We start from the raw sequence: 23,838 nt of genomic DNA, 5'->3' as shown, positions 1-23,838 counted from the left end.
TTACCTCGGTAACCTGGCAACCTCGAGTCAGGGGGAGGTTGGAGGGGATACACCGTTCTACAGTATTTTGAAAGTGATTGCAGTACCAGTTTTGGCCACAATCTTACATACTGTTCCTTTAAAGACGGATTGATACTGTACAAAACGCATGCCCCTATTCAATGTGCCATATACTGTAAAAATTGTTTTTAATAGTTGGGATAGCATCATAATTAGGACCTTTTATTAAAACATAGACCCCTTCACTCCAAAAAAAACAAAAAAAAAAAAACAATGCAAGGGTGTCATGAACTTTTGTTGGAAACACTGTGGTGTGTGTGACTTACATAGCCAACATCTGGCCGGTAACAAGTGTACGCTCCCAGAATGCTGTGCAGCACGTCATGGTAGGGTCCGCCCTGGCGATGAGCAGAGAAATAATGACGACAGCGCAAACAAAGAGGCCAAGAATACGCTCATGCTCAAGTGTTAGCTTTAGTACGTCTCTCTCACTGACCTTCTGGAAGATGCAAAGTTGGGGGAAGGTCCTGGAGATGTCGAGTTTAATCAGCTCCAGGCTCGACTCCCTGTCTGAAGAACCAGCATCTGATAAGGCACAGCAACGCTTTTAAGAAGCCTTGTGGGAAATGTGCGAATATGCATGGATGAAATTTAACAAAAATAATAAATCCATCCGTACCTTCAGGCTCAGTCTCTGCCGTGGGTGCCGCCGTCGTCCTCCACTTCTCTTTTGCCCGGGCCAGACAGATGCTGTACAGCTCTGCAGGGACCCATAACAGCAGAGTCAATACGAGAGTAAAAGGAGGGGGCAGCCGAGGTTAAAGACACAAAGGGGAGAACATGATGACTGGACAGAAACCACACACGGCGATAACAAGGCATTGGCTGTACCCTGCAGCGGTAACAGTGACGGTGAAGCATTAATTTCAGAAGACGTTTATTTTAACGTGGTGCACTGGGATGTGCTGTGACCCGTCGCTGCCCTCTAGTGATGAGATCCTGGATTAACATAATGAGCTCTCTTGAGGGAAATGAGATAGAGTTGTTTATTTAATTGAACAAATTCTAGTTTTAAATTTGATTCGTGTTTTCATTTTGTACTGTATTGGTTTAAAACAGGTTACATCATGGACTAATCAGCACAGAAGTTGTTGATGTAAATGAATTAAGGCCAAATATGTCTGTACAATGCCCAACGTCAACAACAAATAAACAAATAATGAGCTTTCTGAGACATAAAGTGGAGCTCTGCACTAGAAGCCTTGATCCTGATCAGCACCTCAACACCAGCAGATTAATATTAACTGTGGAAAAGCTCTTTAAAGTGTGAAGAAACCCATTAAAGAGCGATTAAAGACAGAGACCTTCATAGGAAAACTGAGCCAACGCTGTGATTTAGAGGGAGAATCACTAACGTTCTGTTATTCTGAGTCGATTCACACGATCCAACTTTTATGTCAAGTTAATGGGGCTAGCTAGTACAGATAAAATCGCTAATACTTTATTTAATCTTACATTAATTTGTCATAGTATACCACATCTCAGCAGCGTTACGTTTAGTATTCATGTCCATCAGTCGTTCCCAAACGTTTCACAGCCCCGTACCCCTTCAGACATTTGACCTCCAGCCATGCACCACCTACTCTCACGCACTTGTAGCAGCTAGAAAAAGAAATGTCTGTGAGCCTGACTGGTGGCAGCAGTTGAGGTCTCTCTGGAAGGGCAATCTATCCATTTTAGCCATTTATCCATTGTTGGCGGTTAGCCGGGCGACCTAGTTTACCTCAGACTGATGACTTGACAGCTCAAATGACAGAAAGTTATCAGAATTGTTGACGATATAATTTAAAGACCCAATCAAGAACGAGATTTGCTTGTTTCTGGGGGGAAAATAACTGTAGCGAGTATAGCTATATCATCAGGAGATTTGAACCTGCCCACCAATCACAGACATTTCAGGGAATCTGTGTCTTTCTTATTTAGGTGACCTAGCACTAGCTACGTTAGCAGCAAACTGATACATAGCTTCAAAGCCAGTTGTCCTACAATCTAGCTATTAACATAATTGACTCACATGAAAAACAGTCTTTTGATTTTTCATTTAGGTGGAGAATCAGAAAATGAGAAAACAACCCGTTACCCGTTTTTTCAGTTTCATAATGTAATCAGTTCAGAATCAGCTCTTTCGCGTACCCCCTACTTCACTTTGCGTACCCCTGGGGGTACGGGTACCACAGATTGGGAATCATTGATGTACATGAACTGCTCAGGCTGATGCCAACTGTCGCTAAATCCAAAATGGGCATCATTACAGTAACTTAATGGCAAACTGCTAAAAAAAAAAAAAACGCATGCCCTTATTCTACGTGCAGACATTTCATATACTGAATGACTTGTATTTAATTGGTGGGATTCTATCATAATTAGAGTTCTTTATTAAGCCAGTATACCGCGCCCCGCAAAAAACACCAGGAACTCGTGAAATCTTGCATGAAACACTGTAATGGATGATTACTTGCAATTATATAGTGCAAGATATAACAAATCTAAATAAAAATGGTCGCCCTGGCTGTGTTTGGATCCGACTCAGCTGTAACTGGAGAAGTAAGTGAAGGGGTGAGAGTTCAGCACATATAAGCGGCAACTTAAGGTAAGGATTTTAATTCACCTCTATGAACTACGGATCAAATTACAATAACTAACTTCCTGTAGTTCTCTGAACAACTTCTCACTTTCATCTCATGTAGTTTATCTGACCCACAAGTCTCTCTCTTGTTCTTTCTTCCCCTTAATCCTGGATAAACACATTTTTACTTCAGGTTTTGCTTTCTGGTAACTAATAAATAAATAAATAAATAAAAATCTGCTTTAAATCACTTCCCCATCTACTACTACATTTATTCCACATCTCTTCCTAAATTGCACGCGCAGCAGTATCCCAGCACCGGTACGACCTTTTCAGAAGAGTAATCACCGCCAGCAATAGAAGACTTGGCAGATATGCTAGCGGTTGCATTAGCGGTAGCAATAACACTAAAAGTTGTTTTAACGCGGTCACTGAGCTGCTACTTCTGAGACGATGGACAGCCCCTGAAGGGTTTAAACGTTTCTAAGAGAGCGTGGCCTCATGCATAGGATCGTGGCTCCATTTAAACGGATGATTAGCACAAAGCAAGAGAGGGCTGGCTCAGCAGTGAGCGAGCGAGCGCTTATCTACAAGTAGCCCTGAGGAGCTAACGCACACACACACTCAAGGCGTAGGGACTGCTGATTATTTGAAGCTGGTGCTCTTTTAGCGAGCGGAGAATGTAATCTCCGTGCAAGGCTCAGAAAACTCATTGAAATGCTACTTGTTCCCTCTTGTGCCGGGGAATCGTTGGACCGTGCTCCTTCTTAATGGACACACTCTTCCTTCCACTTCTATCTGTGTCGCTGCTGCCACTTATTCAATTATAAGACGGCGAGACAAATTGCTGTACGTGTTCGTGATGTTCAAGACTCATTTTGGACTCATACAGCTGGTCTTTGGCACGTAAATCCACAGATTCAAGGCTGAAGATGTTGTTTAAGGATGAACGACGGGTTAGGGAAGCTGGTGGTTTTTTACAACTTGGACCTTATTTCTGGCATAAAATACGATCGTCAACTCACCCATATAACTTTTGTGTAATTTGTAGTCCTTCGGGAGATATTTAGATCTGCGTATATCCGTATAGTGGGAGTGAATGGGGCACCGAAACGCAGCCTCTAAATAACGTATTATCTGCTGCGAAACTCGTTCATTTCACCAGTATTTTGTTATGATACGCTAGTGCTATTCCCCGTTGAGTCCGGAGTTACCTGTTATCATCATCCATGACTTACAGACCCTGGATGATGTCTTCTGACCTGGATGTCATCATCTCTGAGCGCCGCGCACACCCGCAACGGTCAGCTTGTTTACCTGTAATTTGCTACTGATAGTTTTTTGCAACATGGCTGAATATTTTTCCGATTCTGAGGTTGTGGACGAGCCATAGCAGTAGCAAATTATAGGTAAACAAGCCGACCGTTGCAGGTGCACAGGGAATATCACTAGCGTACCATAAGAAAATATTGGTGAAATGAACGAGTTTCGCGGCAGATAATGTGTTATTTAGAGGCTGCGTTTCGGTGCCCCATTCACTCCCACTATATCGATATATGCGGATCTAAATATCTCCCGAAGGACTACAAATTACACAAAAGTCATATGAGTGAGTAAACGATCGTATTTTATGCCAGAAATAAGGTCCAGGTTGTAAAAAAACAGAAGTTCCCCTTTAAGAGGTTGCTACAGGTCTGGGAAACAAACTAATTAAATAAATAATCATGCTGGTTTGTGTTAAGGAACAGAGCAAACAGGTGAGGACACGAAGAATCTCTGGTTAAAGCTAATCATTTTGACTGATAACAGCCGTGACGAACCGTGTGTGATGTTGAGCTCGTTGCCCACCGCCAGGCTCCACACTTTGCCTCTCACGCTGGGGGGGATGCCCTGCCACCAAAGGTCCCTCACTCGCCGAGTAGTGCACCTGCAGCGGGGGGGCGAGAATGTGGGTTGAATGTGGAAAGAAAATCCAACACATTACAGTCTTCATTTACGGATCAGAGCCACAAGGTGGCAGTGCAGCAGTCACTGACTCTGTATTAAATGCAGGAAATGACTGAACTAATAATTAACCTATAGATCTTTTAGTATCTCTTATCTTTATATCTCCATTTTGTCATGTGTAATGTTTATGGCATTAGACTGGCATCCAGTGTTTGTGCAGTTTCCCTCAAGTGGCATCGACCTTGAATATTTATAAAGACGACTCTCTGTGTCGGACTTCCTTGTGGAAGGGACGGATGTTTTAATGTAAACTGCATTTATTAAAAGAGCAGAAAATGTTTGTGTACAGAGACTTAACAAGACGTTATGAGGATGAGGTCAAGAGTTTATAGCAGCAGTCAGATACCGTATATCAGCATAAATGTGGGCACATGTCAAACACAGATGAACTCCTGTATTTAAGCTAACAATGGGAGCTTTCTGGCTGCATCTAATCTGATACGAGTTCCTTCAAGAAACCCTTTCAAAGCAAGGCAGTGCTGCAGGACACAGAAGAACACAGGGTGATGCATCGGCGAGCAGATTCGTGGTACTCACACTGTACTCCAGTGAGGCAAGATTTCTTGGTTCCAGGTCTGGGCCGCTGTCCCAATGCTCTCCTCGAGCTTGCATCGATCCTCCAGCTGCTTCTTCCTCTTCTGAGCTTCCTTCATCTCTGCAGGAAAGAGGAGATGGAAAACAAAATTGAAGCCCTGTGCGGTGTTGAGTGTTAGAGGGAGGCTGGGCGAGTTGGGAGTCCAGTGATCTCACCTCTCTTCTTGGCCTGGGCCACCATCTCTTCATATTGCTGTCTGTGTTTCTGCGCCTCCTCGGCTGGTTTGGCTGGAAGATTACTGTAGCACGCACACACACGCACATAAAAGGAAAATGGGTTAGCAGCTACGCATTCGTGCATTATTCATGGTGAGTAAGCTCATGGTGTATTAAGACAAGAACAAGGGAGGAACTCCAGTTTAGTAACTTCACTGTGTAAAACAACAACTGCACGAAATCTTGTGGCGTTCATTCATGCAACTGACTGCAAACTTTAAAGGCAATGTAAGCCCTCGATTGTCCTGCAACATCCAACCAAACAATACTGCTATAACACTGAATGTTTATTCTTGACTGGAAACAGCCGCTCAATAAGATTATATCGCATCAGACTCATAAATAAAAGACATGTGACAGCAATTTGTGAATCTGTGCTGACGAAGATTATGTTATATGTGCACCACAGCTACATAGCAACTGTGTCTATAAAATTAAAGTAAAATTGTAAAAATATCCGTTTTAATGTCCCCCTTTGACACCAGTACCTTCGTATTTGAACTTTTTGTTTATAAATGAACCCAATCGATGCATAATTCTCAAAAATAATTGCATCTGTACCTTCACTGCTCCATGCCAATTCCATGCTAAGCTAATTAATGATAGCTGAGATTTGTTTTGTCTCCTTAAAACAGATTCATTCTGCAAATACACTGCCTCGCTCACACAAAAAAGTCACCACCTGGATTTGAATAAGCAAATAGGTACAAGCCTCCTTTTGGATAATTACTGCATGGGTGATTATCTTTCAGCTGGCAACAAGTTATTTAACGCCAACTGATGCAATGAGTAGCTTCTCATTTCTTAAACAACCATGTCTAAAGACACATCCCGTGGTCGTGGAAAAGATGTTAGTCTGTTTGAGAAGGGTCAAATCATTGGCATGCATCAAACAGAGAAAACATCTAAGGAGATTGAAGAAACTACTAAAACTGGATTAAGAACTGTCCAACGCATTATTAAAAACTGGAAGGATAGTGGAGAACCATCGTCTTCCAGAAAGAAATGTGGTCGGTGTTCTGTGATCACTTAAATGTTTGGTGGAACAACAGTAGCACTCAGGGCTATGTTTAATAGTGAAAGTAAGAGCATTTCCACACCAACAATGTGAAGGGAACTCAAGGGATTGGGACTGAACAGCTGTGTAGCCTTAAGAAAACCACTAATCAGTGAGGATAACTGGAAAAAAAAGGCTTCAGTTTGCTAGGGAGCATAAAGATTGGACTCTGGAGCAATGGAAGAAGGTCATGTGGTCTGATGAGTCCAGATTTACCCTGTTCCAGAGTGATGGGGGCATCAGGGTAAGAAGAGAGGCAGATGAAGTGATGCACCCATCATGCCTAGTGTCTACTGTACAAGCCTGTGGGGGCAGTGCTATGATCTGGGGTTGCTGCAGTTGGTCAGGTCTAGGTTCAGCAACATTATGTACCCAAAGACTGAGGTCAGCTGACTACCTGAATATACTGAATGACCAGGTTATTCCATCAATTGATTTATTTTCTTCACTGATGTTCACGGGCATATTCCAAGATGACAATGTCAGGATTCATGGGGCTCAGATTGTGAAAGAGTGATTCAGGGAGCATGAGACATCATCTTCACACATGGATTGGCCACCACAGAGTCCAGACCTTAACCCCATTGAGAATCTTTGGGATGTGCTGGAGGAGGCTTTGTGCAGTGGTCAGACTCTCCCATCATCAATACAAGATCTTGGTGAAAAATTAATGCAACACTGGATGGAAATAAATCTGGTGACATTGGAGAAGCTTATCGAAACAATGCCACAGTGAATGTGTGCTGTAATCGAAGCTAAAGGCGGTCCAACGAAATATTAGAGTAACCTTTTGTTTTGGTGGCGACTTTTTTTTTTCGGTGAGGCAGTGTATAAAGAAGGTATTTTTAAGCAGCAGAGAGGGTGATGAGCAATTCAGAAGAAGATCCCAAGGCTGAGCAGCACTAACTTACTGTACATGATAAATAAAGCCCAGCATATTTCCGTTTCTGACAAAATATTAAATGTCATTTAAAAAAAAAAAAGAATAAGAGAAAAGAAAAAGGCAAGGTAATGGAGCCAGGCTCGGGGAGGGCCATTAAACTTTCAGCAGCGCTTCTCTTTTACCATCTGCGCTACAAACAGGGACTCAGTGAGAGCTGGGACAATGCTGAAAGGAGTCTAATGACCTGGGAGAGGAAGGAGGAGGGCTGATAAAGAAGGAGATAGAAAAACGACAGACGTGGCTTTATTGTCTGATGAAACAAGAAAAAAAAAAAAGAAAAAAAATGTGGGTGGGATAGTCCCCGGACGACTCGACGAGAGTGTGTGTTTACATACGCGGGTCGGTCCTCCAGTATCAGTGCGGTGGTGGAGAGGGGCTCAAAGTCCAGGTTTTTCCTCACACTCTGCCTGGGAGATGTCGGGTTGCCAGGTCCAGCTCTGCCACTCTTTGTTTCATATTCCTGACAACAATAACAAAAAAAGAAGAAGAAGCAAGATTTAAATCCACAAGTGCAACAGGAAGAGAAACATGCTTTTGGGTTCAGCTTCAATGGCCTATATTTAGTTTCACATTGCCGCTGGCGATGAAGCGTACAAAAACTGGTGGATGTGTATACTGTATAACAACAACAAAATTGCCACAAGGGGGCAATCTGGTGAGAGAAAACCAGCATACGTTTAAATATAGAAAGGAAATGAAGTCGTTTGCATGCATAAAGTCACGGGGCTAACTTTAGAAAAACGCCTCAATAACCTTGTGACAATGCTTTTATGGGCTTTGAGCATGTGTCAGCTGGTGAGGGTGATACAGGGCCTGCAGAGACCGGAGGCCATGTGACAGACAGTCTGTTGCAGCTGAGGCCACGGAGCAGTTTAACACAAGGCCGGCCGTCAGGTGACTTATAGTGCAAGTGTGCAGCGTGAGGGAGCAGAGACAGGTCAGGAAAAGACCTCTAGAAAATCTTACGTCGTCATGCTAGTTAATTAGGAAGCCACTGTAAATAGGGCAAGGGCAGCATTAGAGCACACACCCCCCTGCTGTGTGTCCAAAATGGCCTCCAGCGTGCATCGAGCTGGTTAATAATGCAGGCTGAGGCCTAGAAGCAATCAGCTTAACACTCTGCTGCCTCGGGGACATTCACATTGATCAGCGCAAGCCCAGAAACACAGGCGGAAAAAAATCCATTCGTGAATAGGAGCGTGTGTTTGTGTGTGTGAAGGCTACGACCACTGACAACCAGCTCATGTTATTAATCTGCCTTTGTGTTGCCGTCAGATGCCTGGTCTCCATCGGCCTTAGGGGGCAAATAAAGGTAATTCAATTATATCGAATTTGTGCCCGTGGAAATGGAAATGCGCTTCCGTGAAATTAGCGACGACAGCCATGACACCCGCCCGCCAGAAAGTCGGTCCTTTGCGAGATGAATAGAAATACTGCAAAGTCAAAATACAAAGCAGCAGCTACAGGGAGGATGGATCAGGCAGGTTGTGCTTTTCATGCTGACGCTAACATGCTCATGATGACAATGCTAGAACGGCAACTTGCTTCTTTCTTTGAGTTAGAGGAGAAGATTCATATCTGTTAAATATGCAACTACAGATACACGATGGTTAGCTTAACTTAAAGGGGAACTACTGTTTTTTTACAACCTGGTCCTTATTTCTGGCATAAAATACGATCGTTTACTCACTCATATAACTTCGGTGTTATTTGTAGTCTTTCAGGAGATATTTAGATCTGCGTATATCCATATAGTGGGAGTGAATGGGGCACCGAAACGCAGCCTCTAAATAACGCATTATCTGCCGCGAAACTCGTTAATTTCACCAATATTCTGTTATGATACGCTAGTGCTATTCCCCGTTGAGTCTGGAGTTACCCGTTATCATCATGCGGGGTCTGTAGATTGACCTACAGATCACTGATCACTCGCCCTAAATGGATATACGCTGATCTAATTATCTCCTGAACTAGTGCAAATTAAACAAAAGTTATATGGGTGAGTAAACGATGGTATTTTATGCTAGAAAACAGTAGCTCCCCTTTAACAGGAAATGGTTAAAAACTAAGATCTGTCCAGCAGTTAAAAAACTGCCAGCAAATCTAACTACTGCCTAAAGATTAGCATTTAATGTGTAAATATAAAGCTGTATCAAACGTAGCATAGCTAGTTTACCAAAATACATGCCAACACTTTCTAACTAGCGCTACGTACAATCGAACCTAATAGGAAGAGGTTTAGCATGTGCTTCTACTGAACACGTTATTCCAACTGTAACTAATATAATCGTCCTTGAAACAGACAAAAACAATAAAGAGAACTTTTAATTGTACTAATCTAAATTTCACAGTAATCCATCCAAGAGGGTGTGGAGATACACTATATTACCAAAAGTATTCGCTCACCCATTCAAATGATCAGAATCAGGTGTTCTAATCACTTGGCCTGGCCCCAGGTGTATAAATTCAAGCACTCAGGCATGCAGACTGTGAAACAAGACATTTGTGAAAGAATGGGCCGCTCTCAGGAGCTCAGTGAATTCCAGCGTGGAACTGTCATAGGATGCCACTTGTGCAACAAATCCAGTCGTGAAATTTCCTCGCTCCTAAATATTCCACAGTCAACTGTCAGCTCTATTATAACAAAATGGAAGCGTTTGGGAAAAACAGCAACTCAGCCACGAAGTGGTAGGCCACGTAAAGTGACGGAGAGGGGTCAGCGGATGCTGAAGCGCATAGTGCAAAGAGGTCGCCGACTTTCTGCACAGTCAATTGCTACAGAGCTACAAACTTCATGTGACCTTCAGATTAGCCCAAGTACAGTACGCAGAGAGCTTCATGGAATGGGTTTCCATGGCCGAGCAGCTGCAGCCAAGCCACACGTCACCAAGTGCAATGCAAGGCGTCGGATGCAATGGTGTAAAGCACGCCGCCACTGGCCTCTAGAGCAGTGGAGACGCGTTCTCTGGAGTGATGAATCACGCTTTACCATCTGGCAATCTGATGGACGAGTCTGGGTTTGGAGGTTGCCAGGAGAACGGTACATTTCAGATTGCATTGTGCCAACTGTGAAATTTGGTGGAGGAGGAATTATGGTATGGGGTTGTTTTTCAGGAGCTGGGCTTGGCCCCTTAGTTCCAGTGAAAGGAACATTGAATGCTTCAGGATACCAAAACATTTTGGACAATTCCATGCTCCCAACCTTGTGGGAACAGTTTGGAGCGGGCCCCTTCCTCTTCCAACATGACTGTGCACCAGTGCACAAAGCAAGGTCCATAAAGACGTGGATGACAGAGTCTGGTGTGGATGAACTTGACTGGCCTGCACAGAGTCCTGACCTGAACCCGATAGAACACCTTTGGGATGAATTAGAGCGGAGACTGAGAGCCAGGCCTTCTCGACCAACATCAGTGTGTGACCTCACCTATGCGCTTTTGGAAGAATGGTCAAAAATTCCTATAAACACTCTCCTCAACCTTGTGGACAGTCTTCCCAGAAGAGTTGAAGCTGTAATAGCTGCAAAAGGTGGACCGACATCATATTGAATTCTATGAGTTAGGAATGGGATGGCACTTCAGTTCATAGAATGAGTAAAGGCAGGTGAGCGAATACTTTTGGTAATATAGTGTATATCTTGATTGAAGTGACGTACCAGTCAACCATATTATCCCTGAAGGCCTGCTGCCAATACTGTACGCCAAAGAAAACAATTTTACTAAAGCAAGAAGTTCAGTTTATGTTGCAACAGCTTCAAAAAGGTGGTGATACAGTTCTAGAGGATGATGCATGTGGTGCTGTTAAACTGGATTTTGAATTAATTAAATGTTTCTGACTAAAAATGAATGGAACAGGCTAGTACAACATCAAATCCAAGCTTCCACAATGAAAACACAACTCAATTAACCACACTCTCAAGTTATTTTAAACAATGCTGGGTACCATAACCTCCATGAAGATAAGATTAAGTGCACAACCATTACATTAGAATGCATTCATTTTCACTACTGTACCTAATGAATTGGCGAGTGACTGCATTTTATTACATCGTAAATGTCAACGTGGTTCATTGTGTGTAACGAACTGGCTTGACCTTTTCTGGTTGCAAACAAAGTTACAATGGACAAAAACATGCTCCGTCTTTGGAGATTCAAGGGAGCAAATGACGTAGCGTAGGATTACGAGCCTTCACAGAGGCACTGCAGGCTGAAAGCGGCAGATAAAAGCAGATAACACCGCTTTAAAAAAGGGAATAAACACAAAGTAGTGGCATTTACTTTTCTTATCTTGCAAAGAATCAATGAAGGTCAAGGCAGATAAAATGAAAAAAGGGGGCCACATTTCAGAGCACTCAAAGACAGAAGGGAAGGTGGGCCAAAATCTTCCCTCGAGATTTTGGCTTCAAGGGAGAGCTGCTGACAAAATCGGGCAATTATGGAAAAAGGCTGGTAGATAGAGCGATAACTGAAAATTGTTTCTCCGCCTCTGGGGAATGGATCATGAAAAGATTTCACTGAGGATGTTTTAAGAGGAGAGAGCTACACAGATAGTTAGCAATCAGGCTAATTTGTGGGAACTTTGCCCCACTTTGATTCTCCCTTTATTGTCCATATCTTCACTTTTATCAACCAAGACCCTAACGGCGTAGTCTGACATGTAGCTACGCGTCACGGCGATTCAGACTGCAAGAGCTGTGATTGGTCCACTTTGTAGTAGCGTGTTTCTACTTTAATTTTCAAATTGATTGTTTTGCATCAATAAAAGTGGAACACACCGAGGAAAGGTTAACTGAGGAGGTTCGGAGATACGACGACTTTTACGACGAATTTTTGCGAAATTTCGGTGAAAGTTTCAGTCGTCATTGTTGAAAGTGAAGCAGGAAGTAGAAACAAAAATTAAACCGACTAGCAAAAAAGACACAGCCAGCACAGACTGGCGTCTGGGTGGCGTTTTTACAGAGCGAGCAATACTGACGAGCACACAAGTATAAATGACTCGGACTGGCGTAGGCTACGTACGTAGGTTACGCCGTCTACGTCCCGTACTACCTTAAATGAGCCTTAAAGGCCATGTTCTGTCCATGCACAGCAAAGAAAGTCCTTCGTGGTGAAGCAGCATCCTTGTCATGAATTCTAAATTCTCTGCTATGAACTTTTGTGACATTAGTCTTACACTGAAAGCGGGTGATAATGTTTATTTCATCACAATGGACTTTACAGGCAAAAAAAAAAAAACCCACAGCCAGTGATTTTAAATTCAGCCTCCTTATTCTTTAAACCTTCATTTCCAGCTGCAACCGGTGGATGAAACCACAAACCACAGTCCATAGCAGTGAACAATAATTAGCCGGTGAACATAGTGGGACATTTAGCAGCCGAAAACAGAGTTAGATATTTGTGTCAGGGGAAAGTTAGGCTGAAACGGTCAATATTGGACTTTCATTTGGCTGCGCTTCAAAATACCGGCATTGCTCTGTGTCATCCTTTGGCCAACACATCATGTTCGACATCAAGTAGCTCTCACCACCGTGGGATAAATTAAAGGATTATCTTTAATGATTATCTTATGTCCATTAAATGATCGTGACGAAAGTTACTGAAGGGATCTGGGAACATAATGTAAACACATTTGATCAGAACAAATGATGTTTACGACTTAAACTGGAGGACAATTGTGCTAATACACAAAATCTTTTTGTTCACAATCAGACAAGGTCAAATCCTGGTAATCGTTTTACGGTTTGCCTTCATTATCTCTTCTGACTTCCAAGTTACCATGATAACCTACTGTCTTAACTTCATCAGTACAATGTAACATGCATGTGCTGTTGTGAGGTTTGTCAAAGATGGTCAATAAAACAGGTTAAGACAGATCCCTGCAGCCCATAATGAATGGATGCTGCTGCAGGATGAGACATGGGAGATAAGGCAGATTGTGTAGAGGAGGGGAGTGGAGGCTGGCTTCAGTTCAGCAGCAATGCAGGTACGTCCTGCCAACAAGGTGAAACACTAGAAAGGGTGTGTGTGTGTGTGTGTGTGTGTGTGTGTGTGTGTGTGTGAAGGTGGCGCTGGTGATGCTAGGGGAAGTGGTGGCGTCAGAGTGTTGCAAGTGTGTGAGGACGAGAAAATACCTAAATTAGCAAAGTTATAAAAGCAATAACAAAAGGTAGGATGGTGCCACAGCAAGACACAGGAGATAAATCCAGTAGAGGCTACACTGACACCTAGGGAATCAGTTCTTAAGATAAAAAAAATTCCCAAATGTTTTGAGGAAGGACAGTTACACCAATATATAATGTTGAGGATAAGGTCCTGGACACAATTTGGATGCAAGGATACAGCTGGTTATTGAGAAATATTTTGAAAGTTCAATCATTTTGAAAATGATTCAATAATTAGTTAGTCTTAATACATGTTTAACTCCTTGCAAACTATTGACCAAAATGTTTCATGAGTGGGAATTTGTCACACATTTCAGAGACACTCTTCTTGCTATTGCAGGTATACTAGTTTTCTAACATTTTTTTCCACATGCATGCTGAACTTAAACAGGTTTCCTTGAAGGGGAATTACTGTTTTTTTACAACCTGGACCTTATTTCTGGCATAAAATACGATCGTTTACTCACCCATATAACTTTTGTGTCATTTGGAGTAATTCAGACGTTATTTAGATCCGCGCATATCCATGTAGTCAGAGTGATTGGGCGCACCGAAACGCAGCCTCTAAATAACGCATTATTTGCCGTGAAACTTGTTAATTTCATCAATATTTTGTTATGATACGATAACGCTATTCCCTGTTATCATAACAATGAACGAGTTTCGCGGCAGATAATGCGTTATTTAGAAGCTGCATTTCAGTGCCCCAGTCACTCCCACTATATGGATATACACAGATCTAATTATCATCCTAACGACTCCAAATGACACCAGAGTAAACGATCGTATTTTATGCCAGAAATAAGGTCCAGGTTGTAAACAAATGGTAATTCCCCTTTAACTTTGGCCAATTGGAGGAAAGCGGGCTTCTCGGGGGAAGGCCTTAAAGAGACAGGAGCTACATCCTTTGTTTTAGACAGAAGATGAACTAATTGAATTTATAAAGCGCCAGTATAAAACAAATTTCTTGCAAAACTATTATAATGGAGTCCTGGGCTAAAAAATATGGAGTTAGTATTTCAAGTATTATATGTCCCCTTTAAGTTCATGGTCTATGTTTGAGGGAATTTGGGGTTTTAGTCTGACAAGTTCTAGTTTAAGATCTCTCAGCTCATACCTTTACCTTTAAAAAAAAAAAAAAAACAATGTGTACAACCTCTTGACTGCTCAGTGTTTCACGTGGCAGTTTCATTTTCAGTAATGGCTAGCTGCCAACTCAAAGCAGAACACCGTGTTTACACAGGAGCGGAACCAAACAGAGGCCAATGACAACACTCTCTAAAGAAAGACTCTCTCCTCGCATGCTGAGTCACCACATTGTAACTTTTAGCTGGAATAACAACAAAATCCCATGATGCACTGCCTCCGGGGCAACCTGCTTTGTCACACTGGCTTTCAGTAAACTTCTCCAATTTCCTGGTAGTGATGTAAGAGCTCTCTAGGCGCCTGGACTGCACCGACTCACTGAGTGGGGGCTCACGCTGGCTGTTAATGGCTTTTGCAGTTTAAAGCTACGACGCTAGGAAGCAGTACCGTGGTGAGAGGAACACGGATTGACAGAGCGCATGTCGTGATGCTACTAATTAAAGCTTCACAGAGAAGTGAAATTCTGCATGAGAAGACGGTTATTTGTAATACTCTCCGTGGATTGTTGTCTTGCATCTGCATCACATCCTCGTGAAACCACCACTGGTCTTGATTCACTGCTTACCAAACAGATGCAACTGACAAATATTGACTGGAAACTGCCAAAGGCAAACTCCAACAAGCGCAGAGCAAAGTGTGAATGAGGCAGCTGACTTCTCTGCAAAGCTTATTACATACTCTGCAAGAAGCACGAAATCTGTTCTCTCACCTAGGGCTATGAGAACAAAGCTCGTTCTGGCCAGGTCATTTATAAGCAAAACTCAAGTGCTGAACTCCTGGGAAGTCCTCATAGGCCCCTCCCACTGCAGCATACGTCACACGCGCTAAGCATTGTGGGAGATGAGGGAGGCCGACGACGGGACTCACTTTTCTTATTATTTTCGGATGTCGGCCGGTCGTTTTGACAGGCGAGTCCGTCGGATCACGCTGCGAACATTAGCTCACAGAGTGGCTGCTAGCATTTCCGATTTTCCGCATTAACAACGCCTACTTCCAATTTCTGACCAATCACTGAGTAGCAACCAGAAACCACACGAGAAAAAAGTTCTGCCCGGTTGACGTGTCAAGAACAAGCTGCGAGAAGTCAAATTTCTCACTCCTTGCGGAGTATCTTACCGCCTTAAGGCTTAACTACTATCTACTTAGCTAGATATCGCCTGTGGATCTGAAGCAAGTTTGACAACTCAGGAAATAACCATGCTGCAATCTCAGGAATCTAAGGCAACTCAGGAAAAGATTAGCAGGCAGGTAGCGTCGAACAATAAGATTGCACGAGTCGCCTTTTGTGACGTGTGGTCGGTGTAGAGTGATCGGAGCTCACAGAAAAGCTGAACATCTCCGTCGCTTCTGATTTCAGAAACTTAATAATCCAGCAAGTTGTAGCAAAGCAAAGAAAATCCTTCGGTGACGCCAAATTGAAGAAATCTCAACTTGAAGGCAACAAATAATGGGAGCAAAGAGTTAACGCATCACCCATTGACTCCCACTATTAAATTCAACCGTGCCGATATCGGGCTGCTCGTTTCACTCTGAAACATTTGGGATGTAACCAAAGCACTGAATGTCTGCCAAACATCTCCATCTAATGTAGGAACTAACAACGCTTTGGTCACACTATTAACTTATTGGTTATTTATAATAAAAGCCAATACAGCACTGCAGAGGTACTTAAATTGTAGTATTTTTTTGACAGACCAACTGCTGAATTACAGTTTCCGCAGGCATCAAACACTTCAATATGAGGGATTTGCTGTTTTGTCATGTTGAACTGGAAAGCGGGAATAAACAAGAGACTCCCACTGATTCGGCTGTCAAAACAAGCTCCGAGTCTTTTTAACTGCATCAGTGGAAACAGTAGGAGGAATTCCCCTCGATATGCTTCAAAAAGCCAAAATAAATAAAAAAAAAAAAAAGAGACGCCGCTCGCACTGCTACACGTGCTTCTGTTGTACTGAAGCAGAAGGATCCATGCACGTTAGCTGGACGTTAGCCCGTCAACACATCCTGAAAACCTGACATTTTTTTTTTTTCCTTTTTTCTAGAGACAATCATCTCCCCGGCTCGGCGGCACGATGAGCTTGAAAGAGGCTATTATGTGAAACCTGAGCCGTCCTCATCCTTCCGCTGCCGAGTCTCTTTCAAACCCCCCTGACTACCGATGCCCTCTGATTCTGCCAGACAAGGAGAGAGACGGCGGGTCGGCGTGCTCAGCCGCCGCCGCCGCTTGTCTTCACTCACCATGAACGCTGCGGTTCCTTACAGACAGCCAGTCCTCCGGTGGGGAAGGGGTGGAGGGGGGGAGGGGGTTAGTTTCCCAAAAAAAAAAAAAAATTAAATAAAAACCCTAGCTTAGCATCACTGCAGCTCCAGAGGGCTCACTCCTGGCAACAGGACACCCAGGTGAAAAGAGGGACAGTCGAGCTGCTGACGGAGGGACACACCCCGCATTGCAAAGGATGCAGCAGCAGCATGATACCCTATTTTCCTCCCCCTCTCTCTCTCTCGTTCTCTCTCTCCCCCTCTGAGCGGTGACGCTACACTGATCTGCTCTGCATCAGGTCTATCGCTGCTGCTGCTGCTGCTGCTGCTGCTGCTGCTGCTGCTGCTGCTGCTGCGTGTGTCAGCAAATCAGCACCGCCGTGTGTTGTTAGTCACCGCGGCTGAACTCCGAGCAGCTCTGCGCTCGGCCGTGCCCTGGCAGTCACTCTAATCAAGCGCAGAGCAACAGATCAGGTTTCAGCAACTCGGGCCTCTGCTCTCTTAATCCGGCCAGGTCTGAATGAGCAACTGCTGATGCTGATGCTGCTGCTGCTCGAGCGCGGTTACAATTTCGTTAAGCTGCCTATTCAGGGGATCCTCGCTATGCGTAGATTTAAATTCAGAACATGAGCCGTGTCCCAACCCAATCAGATTTTTAAAAACAAACTCAGCGTGCAGTCTGTTTTTTTTCCCGTGTAATCTCTGCGATAGACTGGTGACGCATCCAGGGTGTACCCCGCCTCTTGACCAATGACAGCTGGGATAGCCCAACAACCAATCAGAGCCTTTTTGCCACAAACCAATTCAACTCCACAGCGCTCAGATGACCACGTTGCCGTTACTCTTACTGTCCATCACCACATAAATCCCACCCAAACGATTCTTGGTAGGTCTCCAAGAGAGCGACACAAAAAAAAAAAAAAAGGTGTCATTGGACTCTCAGATGCGAGTCTAACAAAGGACTCCAACCTCTACAATTGCGGATGTTCAAGTGTCTTGAAAACTATTTATACTGATAGCAAGACATCTTCGTGGCCATGTTGGATCTTTGAGTACATGTTTTAGCACAATGAATACCTTGATTTGAGCTAAAATGTTAATATAAAATTATGCTACCAGTTGAAGTTTTGGGACCCTTATTACTTATTGGGAATTGGCAAGTCCTAAATTGTAAGTAACTGCTAAGTAGCATTAGCATTGCTAACGCTAAACTGGAGTTTCATGTGTCATGTTAGCTAGCATACGGTAAAAAAGTTCTTTACTTCGATTTGGTTTCCTGCAAGATGCTTCATTCACTGAAAATGTCCATGATAGGCCCCGTCGGGACATTGGGCAGCAATGGGACAAAGTACACTTACCTGCCACTTCATTAGGTACACTAGTAATGCATTTTAATGTAACGGTCCAGCACTAAATCTTAGCTTAATGAGCGTTTTCATGTTTGGAGACTCTATTAGTACTATTGAATTGTATTGTACTGGCACGTTTCTATATTGACTACTAATTAAGAGTTGAATCACTACCTTTTTGTTGCTGTTTCTACATAAACTGAACATTAAAGCACTCATGAAAGGAGATTTAGTGCAGGACAGTTATATTAGAATGTATTTGTTTTCACTGGTGTACCTAATGTTTTGGTAAATTAGCATAGAAATACAACAAACGCTTTTGTACAGAGCACAAGGGCAGAAAAAAAAGTGATATTATGCCGTTTATTATTAGCTATTAGGAGCTTTAACACGATTTACTGAGCCGTTACATCTGTCCTGTCTAAATCCCTCATTTATTAAAGCCTATAGGGGGTTTGGAATGACTTTACATTAAAATTAAAACTCCTCCTGGGAATATTGCCCCAGCTCGCTCATCCCATCCACTCAGACGTGTCTGGGTTGCCACACAATGTGATTTAGAGGCTCAGCGGGTCACAGAACAATTACAGCAGGCAGGCAACACACTGAGGCCTTGAGCTTCGGTGGAGTGTAGCGTCCCCAGACCCGCGACGACACAAAGCGGTGCGAATTAAGAGAATAAATCTTGCAACTCGCAATTTTGTTCTCAAATGGTAAAACTGCACACAGCGTGTCTCGTAGCAGCTGAACAACAGCCTGGGCGAAATAAAGCTTTCCACAGACACAGAGCTCAGTTACCACACCTTTAAACAGCGGCGGCAGCAGCAGGACAAAAGCTTGAAATCCTAGCTTTGTCAACCGATTCCTCACGTCCAATATAAGGTTACAACCGCAGATGAGACGGACATTATTAAGCAAGTGCGTGTGTCCGCTCAGTTTCAAAGCAAGACAAATATACGCCTCCAACATGTCCAACATTTCCCATTCAAAAGGAAATATGTGACATAAATGTAAACTGTACAAATTACACATTAGCGCGCCTTTCAACTGGGTTTCAAATGCAGAAAGATGCTGGTTTCCTGGTGGCAGACCCATGCTGAATGGAAGCACAATAACAGGCTTCTGGAGGCTCTAATTACACGCTGCCATCTTGTTCTTTGGTTTATTTTACCAGTAGAGAGCTGCCCTCAGCTTTAACTGGGCACGAGACGCTCTCTGTCTGCATTCTGAATGGAAGTCGGAACGCTCGCTGTTGTAGTTTATGCCTCCGCCAACTAGTCAGGTTACAGTTTATATCCATAATATATAGATATGTAGAGTAAACCTTGAAGGAAAATGTGTTTGACTAAGATTACGATGTCACAGTGAAGTTGACCATCTGGACGTAAAACATCATCGTTTTATCCTCGTACTCATTATTCAGACAATTCGTAAACACTGGTGAGTAAATTGAGTTAGGGAGGCCACCTCGACTATTCATCTTTGACCAGAAACTGATTCTGTCATACATTGAATATCGTATTACAGGCTGGTCTCTGGCAGGTGTAAATACATGGAAAATCATTGAATCACTCCAAAACAAAAAACATAATTTGAGGCCTTTGATAGGAAACCAATGTCAGTCCATGTTTGTATCACCTTAAAGCACAACTTATTGAGCTTCAAGAATTTAAAAAATTTAAAATTTGCTTGTTTGATCTCCAAGGTGTTACATGGACTTGCCCCACTTCTCATGTCTGACTTTCTTAACCCTCTGAGGTCTACAGTATAAACTACTATACATCTTTCTATTTCATCTTAAAGACAGTTTACCTTGCCTTGTTTGGTGTCATTCTTTTCAGCACAACCTCACATGTGTGACTTTACAGCTATTTTGTTTTAATTTTAGCATATTGTATTAACACATTGGACCGAAGACCACACTAAAAACATAAAATCAGAGTGGGAAAAACTTGCTGCGAAAACCACTAACATGTTTAACGATGCATTTTTACAACTTCTAAAATCTAAACTGTAAATTTCAAAAACTTACGTAAAATTTTAGCAAACAACAAAGTTATTCACAACTATTTACAATAAAATGTAGGAAATGCATCATGGATTTTTTGTGCAACTATTTACAACCATTTTCAGGCGTCACAATAAGTAGTGTCTAAATGTCACTAATCTCTCAAATCTCAAAACTCTCTTCTCTCTTTCACCGTCGTCACTCCATAGACTGTACATCACTCCCACAACCTTCCCCTCTTCCTTAGCAATCATTGCCATATGATTTTCTGATTGGTGGAACCCAGCTAGCGCTTTATGCTTGCTAGCATTTTCCTCTTCACCGTTTCTTCCTGCACTAAACGCGCACCAAACATCACGACAATATCCAGGAAAAAGCATGGCGTAAACTATTTTTAATGAATCTAGTTTTACTTTGACTATAGTTTGAAGTTAGCACTCACTGAGACTGCGTCTTGCTGCTACATCATCTTAAACTGGTCATGTGATTTGGACACACCAGCGCGTCCGTCAACTCCAAAGGGTCAAATAAAAAGGGCTCACAGCGGTCCCAGGACCAGGGCCTCCTCCAGAGGGGACTGTGACGTCTCACACGGAAAAACAGCCTTTGGACAAAATGCTCTTTCTGTAAAGGCCAGTAAGATCTGGAAAAGTCTTCCACTCTCAATACGGTAGTGTCCCAGATTACAAACCTAAAAAACTTACCTCAAGCCGTGGTTGAAACCAAACCAGTCTCACAACCATTGACTTTTATCTTCTTTATCATTGTTGTAATCTATTGTCTTGTCCTACGTCTTATCACATTTTTGTTTTACCTGCCTAGGGACTGCGGATGCAAATTAGCATTGTTGCTACAATCCGGCATATTTACGTCTATTGCTGTCTGAATAGATGCTCGATAATGTGCACTGTCCCAATCAAATAAATAAATAAATAAATCTTTTCAGATCTGTGCCAAATCAGAAAAAGTTCCGCCAAGGTGCAACCAAGATATCATGTTCACAAGGATGAGCCCAACACACTGACGTACATACATCCTAAATTGTGTTCAGAAGGAAACGCGATGCCTCCAGTCATGGATGTCGTCTGCGCAGATAAAGGAGGGTGTCGCATTTTACCAAGTGTAATTAGTTTGCATGGGCCAAGTCAATTATTAGAGCTTCAAGCCTAATGCATCAGCACAATTTCAAAGTCAAAGATTTATAACTTTAATTTCTGGTATTTCTAGTGTTTTGAAGCTACATTTATACTATTAACAATAGCCTGCCTTCTGTTAACATTGCTCTTTCTACTACCTGTTTTCCTACATGCTACCAAAACCAGTACAGCGAGTGCTCCCTGCTCACGTGAACGGCTCAACAAACATTTGTTTGGTCAACAATCGGCGCTGTCATTTTTAATTATGTTTCTAGGAAGTGCTGAAACCAAACAGTGAGTGCCTGTTTGCTGTTCAGCATGTGGCACCCTAAATATAGCTGTCGAAGCTAAATGTCACTGATGGGGAGTGTTCCTGCTCAGGGTAACGCGCTACTATTCACAGGCTGCAGTGAGTTACAGCGTCTCCTAAATGATTTTATGGTCCCTATAAAGTCCTGGGCCACCGAGTCATTATGCAGCACAGCCTTAGGATTCTGTTTGAGAAGAAGTGATAATGTTATTGTAGATACTGGTGTTCACTACTGGTAACTCACTGAACGGATGCATGACGGCATCCAAAGCTAGTTGCTCATCTGTTTGATTTTCAATAACTGCACAAATGGTAATGTCAACATAAATCATGCAGTATCTACGGTTTTAGAAAGTCAGGTCTGGTGTTTAGAGTTCCTGGCTTCCATTATGAAGATGAAAATGAAACTACGACATTTCTACTGAAACAGATGAGGTATTATTTAAATGGAGACTTATATTGCTGTCTGTCAGTTTGTCAACATTGTGCAAATGGTTTAAAGGTGCAGCAACATTACACAGAGTTGACAGGCAATGTCAAAGGCGAGATAAAACTAACTGCACACATGGGGGGGTTTGTTTCCAATAGTGGCTAGCCAACAGTGTTCCTAAACATGTTAGCAATGAAGAATGCAGACTATTAAAATGTCAAATACAATAATGTTGCCGTATTCTTTAAAATTTCCAGTTCCACAGTCATGTTTTACGCATATGATAGATCAGCTGCTTAGAGGAGACGGCCTCCTCTGTTCTACCAAAGTCAGGAAGGTCATGTTCTCTGTGTTAGGTTCAAGGAAAACACACAGAAAGCCAAACAAAACTGCAAAACAAACAGACCTATTGTTGGTTCACGAGACTAATAAGTTACAGGACACAAGACGCCCAGAGAGGTTCTTCAGATGTTCTATGTAAACACCATGATACAATATTATTGAGGCTTAAAGGGAAATTACTGTTTTTTTTACAAGCTGGACCTTATTTCTGGCATAAAATACGATCGTTTACTCACCCATATAACTTTGGTGTCATTTGGAGTCGTTCGGACGATATTTAGAGCCGCGTATATCCATAAAATGGGAGTGAATGGGGCACCGAAACGCAGCCTCTAAATAACGCATTATCTATCGAAACTCGTTCATTTCACCAATATTTTGTTATGATACGCTAGTGATATTCCCTGTTGAGTCCAGAGTTACCTGCTATCATCATCCGGGGTCTGTAGATTGACCTACTAACCTCTGACCTGGATGATGTCATCTCTTGTTTAGCTGTAATTTGCTACTGCTAGTTTTTTTGCAACATGGCGATCGTATTTTATGCCAGAAATAAGGTCCACGGTAATTCCCCTTTAAGCTCCTCAAAAGTGAAGCCAAAGCATGTGGAGCTCCCCCTGGTGGGGCATTATACGTTATAAGCCACGCCCCCTCTATGTTAGTGGATGGGACTCAAACTGAACTAAAGCAGACGTCAAATAATTTAAAATAATGCTGATGTATGTTCAAGAGTCCATTTTTCTCAGAAGTTTTGTTTTAATTACAACCGCCCTGAAAAAAACAATAATGCAATGTATAATTCAACATTTCTTCACAACTAGTAGGATGTAGAGCAGAGCGCAGTATTAACCAAACACCAGGTGGTGTAGAGGAAGTGTAGCTCGCAAGACGAAGACGAGGACTTCGGGATACTAGTGTCAGTGTGGCCAATGGGAGGACGTGGAAGTTTTTCTGCCGTCTATGGTCCACATGCACAGATACTAACTGCTAATGCTCTGGAAACCAGGAACTGCACAAGTCCAGTTGGGTTTTCTTAACTGTTTTTTTTTTTTGGAAACACCAAAACCTGGATGACGGAGAACCTTCCCTACCTTTTGTATTTTCTTTGGGTCCTTGATGGGGCCTTCCCGCAGTGGGACTTTCCCAAACAGCTTCCACCCCGGGTCCCTCTGCTCCACCGGCCGACTGTCCTTCACCCTCCTGGCAAACAGGCTCCTGAGAGAAAGAGGGGGAATTAGACTGGAGGGCTAAAGGATAA

At 42.8% G+C, this 23,838-nt stretch overlaps 1 protein-coding gene across 1 annotated transcript in view; it reads right to left on the bottom strand.

The window, feature by feature from the left end:
- tbc1d14 (TBC1 domain family, member 14) overlaps positions 1–23,838 on the bottom strand; it is a 48,482-nt gene that overhangs the window by 12,136 nt on the left and 12,508 nt on the right. The window contains 8 exon segments of the mRNA XM_084547880.1: positions 327–398; positions 497–585; positions 680–760; positions 4,447–4,553; positions 5,171–5,288; positions 5,384–5,466; positions 7,779–7,903; positions 23,672–23,795. Coding sequence (XP_084404006.1) covers positions 327–398; positions 497–585; positions 680–760; positions 4,447–4,553; positions 5,171–5,288; positions 5,384–5,466; positions 7,779–7,903; positions 23,672–23,795 — 799 coding nt within the window.

This window comes from Chelon labrosus (assembly GCF_963514085.1).
Source record: "Chelon labrosus genome assembly, chromosome: 1".
NCBI classification, from domain to species: Eukaryota; Metazoa; Chordata; class Actinopteri; order Mugiliformes; family Mugilidae; genus Chelon; species Chelon labrosus.
This window is presented reverse-complemented; position numbering and strand designations above follow the sequence as displayed.